Source organism: Anarhichas minor, unplaced genomic scaffold, assembly GCF_050575085.1.
Source record: "Anarhichas minor isolate MPS153535 unplaced genomic scaffold, ASM5057508v1 ptg000027l, whole genome shotgun sequence".
NCBI classification, from domain to species: domain Eukaryota; kingdom Metazoa; phylum Chordata; class Actinopteri; order Perciformes; family Anarhichadidae; genus Anarhichas; species Anarhichas minor.
In genome coordinates, this window is record NW_027466473.1 from 7,654,453 (window position 1) to 7,669,850 (window position 15,398).

General features: G+C 40.9%; 2 protein-coding genes across 2 annotated transcripts; one reads left to right on the forward strand and one right to left on the reverse strand.

The window, feature by feature from the left end:
* Positions 1–814: 814 nt before the first annotated feature.
* Positions 815–4,435, reverse strand: spata22 (spermatogenesis associated 22). The gene is made up of 7 exons (XM_076101371.1): positions 4,396–4,435; positions 3,957–4,094; positions 3,476–3,665; positions 2,814–3,174; positions 2,573–2,693; positions 2,384–2,481; positions 815–1,229 (listed from the first exon to the last, which is right to left on the reverse strand). The coding sequence occupies exons 1-7, from the start codon at positions 4,433–4,435 to the stop codon at positions 1,038–1,040; spliced, it is 1,140 nt and encodes a 379-aa protein (XP_075957486.1). The 3' UTR covers positions 815–1,037.
* A 2,458-nt stretch (positions 4,436–6,893) lies between these two features.
* Positions 6,894–15,213, forward strand: stip1 (stress-induced phosphoprotein 1). The gene is made up of 14 exons (XM_076101740.1): positions 6,894–7,039; positions 8,830–9,039; positions 9,138–9,279; positions 9,619–9,760; positions 9,907–10,072; positions 10,200–10,326; positions 10,920–11,022; positions 11,493–11,613; positions 11,811–11,907; positions 12,007–12,131; positions 12,232–12,268; positions 12,429–12,532; positions 13,084–13,259; positions 13,346–15,213. The coding sequence occupies exons 1-14, from the start codon at positions 7,031–7,033 to the stop codon at positions 13,416–13,418; spliced, it is 1,632 nt and encodes a 543-aa protein (XP_075957855.1). The 5' UTR covers positions 6,894–7,030; the 3' UTR covers positions 13,419–15,213.
* The last annotated feature ends 185 nt before the right edge of the window (positions 15,214–15,398 follow it).

Here is a 15,398-nt window from a genome sequence, read left to right on the forward strand (position 1 = left end):
CACATCGTTCACATTATGTGTAAATCGTGGTTCTAAAATAATTTGCTCCTCAAGTAAGCTAATAGTGTTGCTGTGTTTGCGTCGATCCACCTTCTCCTTTTAAGCGCTGGCACCATTCCCTGTCATGTTCCAAGGACAAAATGTCTACTTCTCCATTTACACTGCCAATCTCATCAAGCTACACTCCCTGTTCTAGTGGGTGTTCATGTTCATGTGCGTGTTAGTGTTGAATAATGGGTTGGATTTAGCTGATGGGTTAATCTTTAAGTATTTCCCAAATTTGGTTTCCCATAATGGCATGTCCTGACATTAAGAAGAGGACTGTGATTGCGTTGCCATGTTTGAGAGACATGTTCTGTATTGGACCTCATACTGTGCTGGACTGTGGGAATGACTGCACGGGACTTCTTCCCCTATTTGTTGACCCATTGAGTGTAAAGTCTCAGCACTGGTGAAACTGTTTTGGTAGAGTAGAATTATTGTTTTTTTTCCCCCCATTGTGATGTTTGACTGTAAATAAACTAACTGTACTTGGTATCACATGTTATTCCTAACTGCCCAGTTTTTCAAAGATATATTTTGAGATATTACCTCATCGTGTTTGCTTTACCTGAATTAACCTCTGAAACAATGTTTGCTGTTCTGTGAATTTTTCTTTGTAATAAAAATATTTCAGAACTTACAAAAAGAGAGGCTTTACTTTCTGTTCAGGTTTTGCTTAAACAAAACAACTCTTTATGTATTTCTTTGGAAAATGCAAGTGAAATCAACCGTTAAAGTCCAGTACAACAGTACAACAGTACAACATCACAACAGTACAACAGTACAACAGTACAACATCACAACAGTACAACAGTACAACATCAAAACAGTACAACAGCGCCCTTTACAGGTCAAAAACTTGAACAATACTTGAAACATGCTTTTTAAAACTACTGTGACTTCTACCCATAACAACAGTTATCTATTACTACACAGCACCCTCACTAAATACCGGTATGCTGTTGTTCTGCTAAAGATATCCGCAGTACTCGTGCTCAGACCTCACTGAGTAATTTAACCAGCGCTCTCATTGCTGCATCGCAGGCTTTGACGGCCTCGTGAGCGTTCCTCAGCTCAGAGGGCAGCCCGGGTCTGACGGACACGCACATCAGGACGTCTCTACTGCGGTCGTAGTTTCCCACACAGCGATGAACTTGACCACGGATGAGACGGGGCAGTTCCTGTTCCTGTTGGACAAGAGGGACAATTCAAGATGAAATCAAATTCCAGCGCTACTTTATGTTTTGCCAATACTTTAAATAAATCTATATTATTAGAAAGGCCAGTGTCTGCTCTCCACCCCGATATACAGGGAAGATGCTGTTGCTTAACACAGAATCATGTGGTTCTCCTGACAGGTATATATATATATATATATATATCAAATATTATGTCATATTATATTATAATATATATACAAATAAAGTTTGCTGCAGCCTCACAGCAAGCTGCTACCTGCTCCCCTTTACTCAATGAATGTCATTACACCTTCTCAGCCTCACCTAAGCTCACACCACAGTGAGCTAAACACACCAAACTGGATGTAAAGTCATTTACTGCAGAACTACATCTTAACAGTCCCATTCCCCTCACTACTGAGATGATATAATAATAAAACCCGAATTGTGTTTCAAGTTATTTTTACTTTTAGTACAAACTGCAGCTGCCCTTACAAAGTACGTACTGTTGCATGCAGTTTTTTGGCATACTGCGTTTGACATACTATGTATTGGTAATACTAAATCTTTTTCTGGCATACTTAATATTATGGAAGTATGGATATTGGAACGCACAGCTGTTTTCTCTATTCCTGATGGAGCAGCTGATCTACCCCAACATCACATGCTGAACAACAGAAAAAAACATCATACACAAGAGGGTAGCAGATTATAATAGATACATAATAAAACAAGCTTGTGTTATTTATATAATCTGATATATATGATCTGATTGGTAATGTATTACATCAACTTAAACATTGGCTGTAATTAAGGATTTAAAAGACAAAAACAACAGTGTTAATGTTGGGGAACAGGGTCTAGTGAAGAAGGAGAAGAGCAACATGTTCGCAGCCAATTTCAAAATGAAAAGTAATTCCTCCAAATGTTTGAGTTTGAGACGATGTGAAAGCCTCTAAAATCAAACAAAGGATAATGTTGACAGTATAACGTATTCATACAAACTCATACCAAACATGGAGAACACAAAATCACTGTGAGTGAAAAGACAATATTTTATATGACTGAAGCTGAGGAGACTTGGGGCAAGTTAATGTGAGCAAGTGGACATTGACACATTCATTCCATTTACTTCTTAAGAGGAAGCTTGTTTCCCAACTCACATTCTCATAGAAGACACACGACACAACCTCCTTCCCGTCTCTCATGAGGAAGTTCTTGGCTCCGTGACGACCCACAGTGACCGCAGAGTCTAGAGTAGCTGAGGGAAGAGCACAGCCTGTCGCTTTAATGGTGTTTAACAATACTTAACAGTACACGTCAGAGAGCGCAGCAACTCCTAATCAACTGACCAAATATCTCAAACAGGTATGGGACTTTGTCTTTGAACTGGCTCCAGTGTCTCATGCCATCAATCACTGAAGTCAGGATCCGCAGTGAGTTCTCAACGGCTGGCTTCATCGGAAATGTGTGCTGCTTAGCATAAACACAAATGCTGCACTGATCACAAGAATATCATGACACATTAATGGCACATTTTGAAATCTTTGTTTATTAGTATTATTATCATATGTTTTTCATGTATTTTTCTACCTGAGTTTGAGCTTTTCGCACAGTCTGAGGTTGAATTGTGCTCCTGTTTCCCTCAGAGGGGGATTTCTGCGGCCCAAAACTGTTTGTAAACTTCCAGGAGTTGTTTTGTGGCTGCGCAGAGGGCCTGCTGGGTGGTGGGACAGGAGCGGGCAGAGGTCTGGGCTGCTGAGAATACTGATGTGTGGGATTGGGCGCTCGGTAAGATGACTGCTGACCCTTCTGAGAGAAATCAGGATGGGCTATTGGCTTAATTTGTGCACTCTCACTGATGTGGGGGGCTTGATATCTGCTCTGTCCGGAGTTACCCCTGGGGCTAAAATCCAGTTGTCTCATTGAGTTGATGGGCTTTCCCATCTCAGAGCTGAAAAATGAAAACACATTCACTTATGTTCACATATTGGGATCTAAAATTGAAACACCAGCCACATTAAACTTATGAAATTGCAACATATTCATTTCTTTGGTCTACACTCTCTCCTGTCAGAGCATATCATGTTACAGTAAGTTACAGTTGCAGCTAGGAACAACATGGTGGTGTCCATACTTCTGTAAACCTTTCCAACTGTTTCTCTGGAATCTGGAAGGTTAACTACCCTTTTTTTATTTTGAGAATATAAATATCTGACCATCATACTAATGGTCAGAGAGTCTATGAAACATACCTTGTGCCTCCAATTTTGTATGGATGGGTTATGGGTGTATAGGTTCTCATTGCAGGGGCAGATCCAGGAGCAGGTCTGTTGCTGCCATACTGCTGGGGCGGAGTAGATGGTGGGATGTCCTGCCTGTTCCACTGGTGGCTTTGTGAAGCACCAGAGGACAGACTTGAGGCCTGGTAACATCCATAGATACCTGAGGAAAGGTACATTCTCAGAGTAAAATCTTATAGCAGCCTCCTTTGTCACTAGCCGTGGGTCTTAATTCATTAGAAGGCGTTTTACAATATTGTCCTCTGCTTTATGTAAAATGATCTCAATTGTTTGATTCAGCAGGAGATGTTGATTTTGTCAGAAATTGATTAACATTCAAGGACAAGATTTGCCTTTCTAAAATATGTATATAGTTTATATTTGTCTTTGGGTGTACTGCCACCTAGTGACTGAAATTCAGTAGAAGCTTAGATAGCCTGACTGAACGCTTCACCTGGTGTGCTGTGAGATGCCGCTGAGCTGGTGCTTGCTTTGTATTCACTGTGGGAGAAGAACTCGTTCTCAGAGGGAGCAGATGTCAAAGGAACTCTGTTTCTTTTCTTCTGGTTAAAGAGCGGCACCGACAGGCAGCCTGGTGGACACGGCAGATAAAACATATCTGGACACATCAGACTGCCCAGTACATTAGGCCGGACAGGAAATAATATTTCACATTTTAGGATCGTTGAAATATAGTCAAACAGATCAAATTTTTACCTCCTTCAACTTAAATTGTATATACAAATACACTCTAGAACAAGCAGAACACACTTCTTCTTGTGTTGTTTTGTGTAATGTTACACTACAAAACATCACTGAATCTGGTAACCTATTAATATGAGGAAATACTGTATATTAGTGTGGGGATTGTGAAATACATCTCTTTTACAAACCTGCTGTTGGCCTGGCTGGCTGGTTTTCCTGTCTCCTCATTGTGGTGCTTGGAAAATAACAGCTGATCCAACTAGCGGGTGGTATTACCTAATGAAACAGGAAGAGATGCACCAAATACAAAAGAAATGGAAAATACATTAAAACTGATGCTCTGGTTATTGTTGGTCACCCACTCAGTCCGACAAGTTAAGCCAGTTTAAATGTTGAGGCCTTGTTAGTTTAGCAACAGCTGCACTTTACAGTAGCTCAGCTGGTTTAGCATACTGCCAGTAAGCTAGCTAAAAAAGTACTTTAGCGTTAGCTTCTGTTTGGACAGCTCGTCTAGCTAGGTAACGTTACAGCTGTTATGTAACTACAGCTACAGCTTGTAACGGTTTTCTGCTTTTACAAGGCCACATTCTTTTCTATGAACATTGTACAACATTACTAACTCATGTTTGTTGGCAAATATTCACAAACGTTTCATACAACCTTACTATTACTACAAAATGTCGTTTTCCGTTCAGCACCCTGGAAAGTGACACGCGCCAAAACACAGGTGACGGAGGTTGCCTTCATGTTCCCCTCGCAAGCTCGGAGGTCCTAATTAATACTCAGAGGGGGTTCATTTTCAGAATAAAGGATAAAAAACACATTAGGCACGTGTCACTGATGTATGCCACATATTGTATGCCTAGTTGTTGTATGCATCACTTGATGACATTCACTGTTTGTTCATCCCAACAACTCACACCCTCCTAACTATTTACCACTTTATTTAGGTTACATAAAAGAACAAAAAATCAGGTTGGCAATTTGTATAATGTAAGGAGTAAGTATTTAGCAAGTATTTAGTATGCAAAATTAAAAACACATTTCTTATATTAAATAATATATATTAAATCTAACATAGGACCCGAATCCTGTTTTTTAATGCAATGAGGGATTTCAACTGAGCAGCTGGTCATCCAGGTCTTAGGTCTATTCTTCCTCTTGCTTGCATGGAGCAATGTATTACTGACCACACACATATAACTAGTTGTATTACCCTAACTGTCAATAATACAAATGCTAAATTATACAGCATCTCTTTAAAGAATGTTTGTGAAAATAAATAGGTCACTTCAGGGGATTTGTCCAAGGATGCTAAGTTTCACTTTGCAATGGAGTAATGTTGTGAAGATCACAATAGTTGAGGCATTACAATACACATATGAGAATGAAAGAGAGATATGAATGAACTTGACGTGCAAAACAAGTGAGGAAAGTAGAATACGAGACATGGAGCAGAAGTGCACCAGGTGGGGCTTCTATTAGACTTTTTAATCCTGTTTCCAGACACGTGTGTCAGTCTCTCTCCCTCATCCATGATAGGATCGTCATGGCCACAGCGACAGGCACATGTTATGAGGTTAATCTCATTTGTTACAGTCCAGGTATGGCTACAATGCTCTGCTCGGCTGTGGAGCTCACTTAACTCCTTATAGTGGTGGTGAGTTCAGGGGATGAACTACAGTAGATATAGATGGGTAAATCTTGCTGGAGAGTCTATAAGGAAAGACAAGGTAAAGGCTACACACCTACTTACTCTGCCCTTAGTTTAGCACAGAGCATGAGGCTAATCTCAGCCTCAGCGTGTCAGTGTGACATCCCTGCTGAGAGTCCGGAGGCCAGTCTTTGATCTTGAAACTCAGCTTCTCTGTCTTGTGTTTCCCTCCTTCTGTGAATCCATGGCAACAGCAGCATGAATGGTCTATTCAGGATGGCCTTCACAACATCCTTTGCCTCTGACAACTTGTGAATCATAAAAACAAGTGTAGTTGATTGGACTTTATTCGCCAGGTGAGAAACAAAAGTCACCATTTCAGCATTTCAGCTGACCCCCGAATCCTCTGAATCTCTTTCATTTCTGCTCTGGAGTCCAAAACAAATTATTCAGTTACTGAGTCACGATTGCTGTAGCACCAAAAAAAGAAAGAAAAAATGACATCCTTATGTGGGTGGTTCATACTGCTGAAAGGAGATTGTGCTTTGACAAAGCAGCTGGTCTGATGTGCAGCACTCTGTAGCTATAATGACTATAATGGAGGGAGAGATAAAATATTATATTTTGTAATATAATGATGAAATTATGTACAATATTTCTTAATGACGACACCACATGATGACATCATATAACCTTACAAGTTACCTTAAAAGCCCATGCACTTTACTAGCCATAGGTTTTACTCATGATTGTATTAAGATATTAATTTGTGTACGTACTACCAACCATCAAATTAAGCCTAATTATTTAAAGACTTAAACGATTGACCTAAATAATTTGCACTCTTAGAGGTATTGAGAATTGCCTTCTCATTTCCGTCCATGGTCCTCAAGAAACTCATATGTCCCTAAAACAACTGCAGTTCCCCAACTCTGATCAGTTTAGAGAGGGAAGTATCTGGTTAATTTTAAAATATCCTTGCTTTATTCCGGCATCTTCTAGAAGTTTCCGTCAGAGCAGGGCTATATATTTCCCCTCGGAATATCCTGTGAGCCGTAAATCGGAACGCTGTTTGCGGATTTTGTACATCCCAAACTGGCAACCTGCGTGTCGTTCAGGGGGAGGCGCTAGTCCGCAGTAGTTTCTGGAAGGAACCTCATGCTTGCACCATGGAGAACGTGAGTTCATCAACTAATCATGCAATTATCTTCATAATAACTTTAGAAGCATACGTTTCGTAGAAATATTGACGGGTTCCTTATATTTTGATTGTCTTTGCTGTAAAAATGTGGGTAATAGTGTAGTAAATCACCTCTTTATACTGTAACTTCACTGTTTGCTAATATCGGACAGCGAGCTAGCTTGTTAGCTTAGCGTCAATCTGGTAGTAATGTCTTGTAGCTAGGTGTTTGGCCGATGTTGTCTGATTGGACTTGAGGCGGTTTCCCAAGAACATATCTTTTGGATTACTCTACAATGTGCCTAAACTGGTTTCCAAATTGTGCAAACTGTTTGTCCATTTGTGTGCGGCTGTGGCTAATTAATGATTGCATACGTCAAGGTTAGCTAACGTTAAGTGTTAAGGTTGCGCACATGACTTAAAAATGACCACGGCCGCTTATCATTGAATATACCACAGTACGGTATGGCTGCCACTGTAGCCCTCGTCTGTGATTCGATATAACCAAGCACTTCGCTAGCTAACCCCTTGCAAGTCACCGGCGACATACTTCCGAGTTAGCTAAGCTACTGCAAATGACGCAAACTATGTCACAGCTAACATTAACGAGCTCACAATGTGAACGCCACCACGAATATAGTGACGGACAAATGAAAACCGTAATTAAGCCAGTTGGTAAACGCCTGAGTAAAAATGTTTTGACACAGGACCAACGGCTAGCGTTAAACTGCGACAGTCCGTCTGTAGCACATGCTGCAGGAGTATTTCTGGATCTGCTTCAACGTTGTTCTCGGTAGCTCTCAGACCGGATGATCATTCTAGATGCACACGGCTCTGCTGTCATGGCTACAGCCGCTTATTGTCGTCAACTGCTGCTTCTTCTTGACAGTTCTGTAACTGGGCAGTTCATGTATTTTTGGTGATTCATTAATTTTGAGACCGCACCTCTGTTTAAAAAAAACAAATGTATATTTCCATTATCATGCCTGGCTGAGCAGGCAAGGCATCATAGCGTATTTGGCAAACATGACAGTGAATAAGGTGCACAAGCTCCTGACAGGTCAAAAGAGGTCGGTAAGACTTTTTGAACACCCACAATATCTCCATATCTTCTTGCGTGACCATAGTACCAAGATCCTAGCCCACAGAGGATTGCAATGTTGCTGTGTTATACCTTTTATGTTTTCAAAAGTTGTAAGGGGTTCTGATTGGGTTAGGTCTGGTGGCTGTGGAGGTAAAGTCATGCCACTCACTGTTTTTTGCCTGGGATAATGGGATGGAGAGCCTCTTATTGGAGTGGTGCTTCTTTCGGCTCAGTGTGTGAATTATTCCGTCACATTTTGTGGAGATGTGGTGTGATAGCATGTCAAACTAACAGGCAACCACCAAGAGGTGTTGGAAAACGATCTGTATACTCGCAAACAGAGACAGGAACTGCCTTTTTTTAATTTTATTTTTTAAATGGAGTCCTTGGCAGATTCCCCCGTTCTTGCTTTCAGGCTCCAACCTAACAAACAGGGTCATCTTAATTTCAGGCTAAAAGAATAGGTTGTACACGGAGGACTGAATTCACGTAAAAAAATAAAGACATATTATATCACTGCGTCACTGCGGCACCCGTCTGACATGAACAGCTGAGTCGTTGTCAATTTATTTTTTCAGTTCTGCCAGTGGAAGCTGCCAGAAGATGTCTTCTCTGTAGTCCGATCCAATCGGGGGACTATTTGCATTGTGTAATAGTGATAAAAAAGCTAATGCTTATTTTGATTGAATTGTTCTCTCTCACAGGTTTCAACATTGAAAGACCAGGGCAACAAAGCGCTGAGTGCAGGAAATATTGAGGAGGCTGTACGTTGCTACACCGAAGCTTTGGCCCTCGATCCTTCAAACCATGTCCTGTTCAGTAACCGCTCAGCTGCCTACGCCAAGAAAGGCAACTACGAGAATGCTCTCCAGGATGCCTGTCAGACCATCAAGATCAAGCCTGACTGGGGCAAGGTGAGGCGTCATTTGTTCTGCCATTATTCTGTTGTCAAGATGTGTTTGAGTTAAAAATTGAGAAGGCAATTTACAATGGTTCCATTTTGATCAACCAGGGCTACTCCCGCAAAGCTGCAGCATTGGAATTTCTTGGCCGATTGGAGGACGCCAAAGGAACTTACCAAGAGGGAATGCGGCAAGAGCCTAGTAATCAGCAGCTGAAGGAGGGTTTACAGAACATTGAGGCCCGGCTTGCAGGTGAAGACTGTTGAATTTGTGAAGCCTTTTATTCTACAGAAAAAGTAGCATATGACATGGAAATTTATGAGTCACTTTACCCACCTACGTGTATAGAGGATTTAGATATGGCTGCCGACGGGACCACTGAAGTAAAATCACATTGTAAGTGCTCAAGTTTTCAAAGGGGGAGTAGGCCGTCCACTTGGGTTTTGAGTGTTGTGATTCAGTCAGACAAGGTACAAGTAGTGGGGGTCGCAGAAGAGAGACGGCTCTGCTGAATTTCATCCTAGACCAGTGTTTCTGTGTGACCATATAAATTACACTATTAAAATTGATTTATTTTTTGTGCTTCACCAGAGAAATCGATGATGAACCCCTTCGCCATGCCCAACTTGTATCAGAAGCTGGAGAATGATTCTCGGACCCGTGAGCTGCTGTCAGATTCCAGCTACAGAGAACTGCTGGAGCAGCTCAGGAACAAACCGTCGGAGCTCGGCACGTATGTGCATTTTCAAAAATGTGTCAGCTTTATCAACATTCTCTGATTTAAGAATCAAAAATGTTGTTTTGGGTGGCGTAAAACGTGCATTAGCCCTGAGTACTGTTGATATTAGAAATATATTGGTTTGCCTGACTGCTCTGTAGGAAGCTGCAGGATCCCAGAGTGATGACTACTCTCTCTGTGCTGCTGGGACTGAACCTCTCTGAGATGGACGAAGAAGAGGAGCATACTCCCCCTCCTCCCCGCAAACCCAAAGAGACTCAGCCGCCTCCTCCTAAAGAGGAAGACCTTCCCGAAAACAAGAGAAAGGTACAACAGAAAAAGAGATGAACTGATTCATCACACTTCAATGTAATGAGTTTTAAGCCATTTTGTGTCTGCTGATGAAACCGTATTCAGAGTTTTTAATCCTCTTGTTTCCATTTTTTTTTTACAGGCCTTGAAAGAAAAGGAACTTGGGAATACTGCTTATAAGAATAAGGACTTTGACGCAGCGCTGAAACATTACGAAGAAGCAATCAAACATGACCCCACCAACATGACCTACGTATCTAATCAAGCAGGTACGTATTCTCAGACGGAAAACAAATGCCCGCCTCACACATTTGAGCAAATTGACCCATAAAGTGCATAAAACAAAAAGATAATTCAGAATTTCTTATATACTATACATTACATTAGTCATTTAGCAGATGCTTTTATCCGAAGCGACTTACATTTCAGATTCTATCACATTTCTATATACAGAATTGGTGTGGGTAGTCCACCGGTTCTTGGCTTTCCTCCCCTTTGTGATTGCTTGGAGTTGTTGCCACTGGGCTGCCCACCACAGCTAGACCCTCAGTTTAAGTAAAGAATTGGGATTTCATCACATTATCTCTCAGGAAGTTATTATTTTAGTGTTTTGTCAAAGATTATTTTTTATTGGACAGATGACGGTGTAGCAACAGACTGAAAATGGAGAGAGAGAAAAAAAAAGAGAGAGTCATGACACGCAACAAAGGTCCAGTGGTTAGAATTGAACCATGGACGTTGTGTGGTTGCCAATCGCTCCGAAATATAGAATGACCCAACAAGGCTTGAAAACTGACACGATTATAACCGTTAGTTCAGACTGTGAATGTTAAACATGTACTCATTTTGGTTATCCTTTCAGCTGTGTACTTTGAGATGGGAGATTTCGAGAAGTGCCGAGAGCTGTGTGAGAAGGCCATTGATGTTGGCAGAGAGAACCGGGAAGACTACAGACAAATCGCTAAGTGAGTTCTGCCAGAAGTATTGCTCTGTTTTTTTATTTCATTTTTGTCTTCACTGGAGTGAATCTAACCACACTCAACCCAGAGGGGGGGGACTGGTAGTTTGTGGGTCTTGTAGGACTCTTATACTTACTGATTTATCTACTTTATTATCTGGATGGGAAACGACATGCAGCAAACAGCATATGAGCAGGGAAATTGTATTATACCAGAACCATTAGGTGGCAGTGTTGCTCTATTACTATTACTGAGTTGTCTGTCTATTCAACTTGAGTCTAGTTCGAGAGCACAAAGGTGGTTGTGATTATGGTTCTTGTTATTTGTTTCATAATAATTACTAATGAACTGTCTTTTCCTTAAAGAGGAGCTCTCCCGTTTTGAGTCTTTACCCTTTACTTGAGAAAACCAGAAAATCAGATCTCTCATTCTGATGTAATATCTCTATCTTCTCCTTTCTCTTCCTCTTTTTATAGGGCCTTGGCTAGGATTGGAAACTCGTACTTCAAGCAGGAGAAATACAAAGAAGCAATTCAGTATCTGAACAAGAGTTTGTCGGAGCATCGTACTCCCGACGTCTTGAAGAAGTGTCTACAGGTGCAGTGCAAGCTGATTTCCCACTGAATGAAGCTTTTGGATTCTAACTCAGATTATTAGACGGGGTTAATTTATCCAAACTGTTTGTTTTTAAAATGGATAAAAAAAGAAGCTGTGCTAGACCTGCATGTGTACAGGGAATGAGAACACAAGTGTACACCTGATCTTATACCTTGAAACTTGAATTGGCTCCACAGGCAGAGAAGATATTGAAGGAGGAGGAGAAAATAGCATACATCAACCCCGACTTAGCCCTGGAAGAGAAGAGCAGGGGCAACGACTCCTTCCAGAAAGGTGCGAGTAATAGCCGTAGCGCGCTTTTGTTGATCATTGTCATTTGATTCTTCGTTCAAGACCTTGAATAAAGCTGAACTCCTCTTTTTCACCCTACAGGAGACTACCCCGTAGCCATGAAACATTACTCTGAGGCCATCAAGAGAAACCCCAAGGATGCCAAACTCTTCAGTAACAGAGCTGCCTGCTACACAAAGCTGTTGGAGTTTCAACTTGCCCTGAAGGTACAGTGCGTCCTTACCAAGCATCTCCGTTAGTCCCTTAATGAGATTCTAACCTGACAAAAAAAACAAGACCTTTTAATAATCTTTTTTCATTTGTCAGGATTGTGAAGAGTGCATCCGACTTGAGCCCTCCTTCAGTAAGTATCACACTTTGTAGTTACTATCATTTATTACACATTTTGCTAGAATGCATTTAATAAAGTAGTGGTTTATACTCTTAGAGTTTAGATTCAGGACAAGTCCCTCTGATTTGACAAATAAAGATTTGACACCTAATGTAAACGCGTCTGTCCACAGTAAAAGGCTACACACGTAAAGCAGCCGCCTTGGAGGCCATGAAAGACTATACAAAAGCTATGGACGTGTACCAGAAGGCTCTGGAGCTGGACTCCTCCTCAAAGGTATTTTACAGGTTCTTGCACAGCTCAGAAAAGTCTGGAAAGATGTCTTGGAGTTCCAAGGCCTTAAGCACTTCGGTTTGTGTCAAAAGATTTTGGAAAATAATGGAAATATGCTAGTTTTGATTAAAGTAGTGTAGAAAGTAATGTGAATTGATTGTACTTTCTTAAAGGGACAATATGTAGTCATATTGTCGATTGCTGTTATGAAGAGTGACTGTAGAGAGGGACCGTCGTTAGTAAGAACAAAGCCATGAATCGGAGGAATAAAACTTTATGTTCTAATTGTTTCCAATGCGGTTATGTTCTGAAGCACAAATAAACATCCACACCTCCTGACAAACCGAAGGTGCCGGCTTTTGAATGAATGCTGCCCCAGGCCGCCTTCATCCTGCTGTGGCCCGTCTGCTCTCTGTCAAAATAACGCCTGAATACATGCTGAGACATTTTGAAAGAGTCTGTGATGATGGAATATTAGGTGTTATACATAACTGCTGGTTAATGATGAATTTACTTTTTTTTTTTTTTTCATTACTTGCCCTTTCCACATTCAGGAAGCCACAGAAGGCATTCAGCGCTGTATGGTCAGTCAGACCACCACGAGGACCGACACTCCCGAGGAAGTGAAGCAAAGGGCCATGTCCGATCCCGAGGTGCAGCAGATTATGAGTGACCCAGCCATGCGCATGATCCTTGAGCAAATGCAGAAGGACCCTCAGGCGCTTAGCGAGTAAGTTTTAAAAAACTTTTTAGTGTCACTTTCTGTCTCTCTGCATCAAGAATCTAATGTTTTTTTTTTTTCTGTTTGATCCTCAGCCACTTAAAGAATCCAGTCATTGCCCAGAAGATTCAGAAACTCATTGATATCGGACTGATAGCCATTCGTTGATGAGAACCAAGAGACTTCAGGACAGCGGAACAACGTGCAAATCCCTCCGACTATTACGCCCTCCTTTCTTGCCTTCAAATTCAAAATGATATTGTCGTTAGTCTCCCTGAGACTTTGTGTGTATGTTATGGTTCTTTTAAAAAAAATCAGTTTCACAACTTTTTCATTGTATTTAAGAAAGCATCTTGTATGTCATCTGGAAAAACTTCAGGACTCCAGAAAACAACTGGCTTCATGTGTACAGATGCTGAAACACATCTTAAAAATAAACGGCACGATTCAGTGCATTGTTTAAAGGGGAAATCCACCCTGAAGCAGTTCACATATTCCTATTGGTCTAAGGAAATATAACTAAAAGAAACTAAGAAGAATTTCTACTCTCAAAATAAAGGTTGTAATGTAGATCACAAATTCAAATTGTCAACATTGGTCATTGTTCTAACTCTCTTGGTCCTCTTTTAGACTAAACGTGGTGCTGCATCTTTCTGCCGGCCACTCAGCTGCAGGTCCTGACTCTTGTAAGCATGTTGGCCATCGTTTTTGTACTTAACAAAAATATTTGAACTTATTTTTTGAGCTTTGCTGTCTTTGGCCTAAGGGATGATAGTATTTGTGTACAGCTAATATCGGGATTTAAACAAATTGTAACTGGGACTGAAGGAACACGACTCGATGCCATCAAGAGTTTGGGGATATTTTGCCATAAATGGTTTAAGATTGATCATTAGCGTTACATTAAACTATTCCATACAGCAATTAAGGCACCCATGTTATTGTTCTGAAATCTACTAAACTAATATACAAAAAATGTAAAAACTTCTAGGCGAAGCTCCTGTGCCAGTTGACGTATCAGTAAGGCAAGAATACTGTGGAGAAGTCACTTCTGTCAGAAGGAGCCTGAAGAGTTGACTTGACTCAGCAGTCCTCGCACAATCATCTGGCGATCACGTTTAAACTTTTATTTTTATTTTTAATTCAAGTCCAAGTAGATGCTTTTGACTGGCCTCAAATATTAGTTTCCCAAGCCTGAAAGTAGAGTGCTGCTGTTCAAAATGTGACAACTTGCATGTCTTGAATATTTCCATATCATGGGAACAATATGACATTTGAAGGGTGGATTTTTCCTTTCTAAATTAGCAGCTATTGGTTGAGTTATAGGGTCCACAATTGTCTCACTTCATGATGCATCTTTAATGTGAGTACTGAAGCCCGGCTGCTACCCGTCTCTACTTCCTAATGTGTATTTTGCCCAGCAAGGAAGTTCCTCCCTCAGCTGCAGACTGCTCAGTCTGTTTTCAGAGAGTTAATGCACATAAGTGTTAACATTAGACATGGCTTCAGATACCTCAGTCAACACATTCACATAGTATCTCTGTGCTATGGTTTCCAAGAGGGACCCAGATATGTGAACTGTGACACCTTTTCACATTCCCTCAGCAGAATTGCTGTATCTGACCTCTATAACTTATGGCAAACAACACAGCCGAAATTGGGGTGTTAACATAAGTCTCATTGTAATCATCAACCGCACGCAGCAGACGTGGAACACTCACATGAGGTGAAAGAAACTGTCCCAAGAAGTGTAATGTACCATTGGAAATCAATTGTACAGTGAAATATACAGTATCTGAATGTATTTTAAAAGGTCAGTTTTGACTTTTTCCTCCTGTAAGACAAACTATGTTGACAGTGACTCAAAAATGTAGTAGACCTACATTTTATAGTCAGGTCTTAGTCAGTGTAATTTAACACCTTACATTACACGCCAATAAAAAGTCAAATGAGAGATTCTTCATACAGACAATTGTGTAAATCATTACGCTTGTCAACAACACACAGTACCGTTGATAGATATGTGTGCTTTCCAGAGAGCCTGCAGGCATGTCAAAGGTGAATGAATGCCTTGTGTATCAAAAATGAAACCTTTTGCTAGTGCAGGACAAACTGATAGTGTCCATACACAGGCACATACTCAAACAA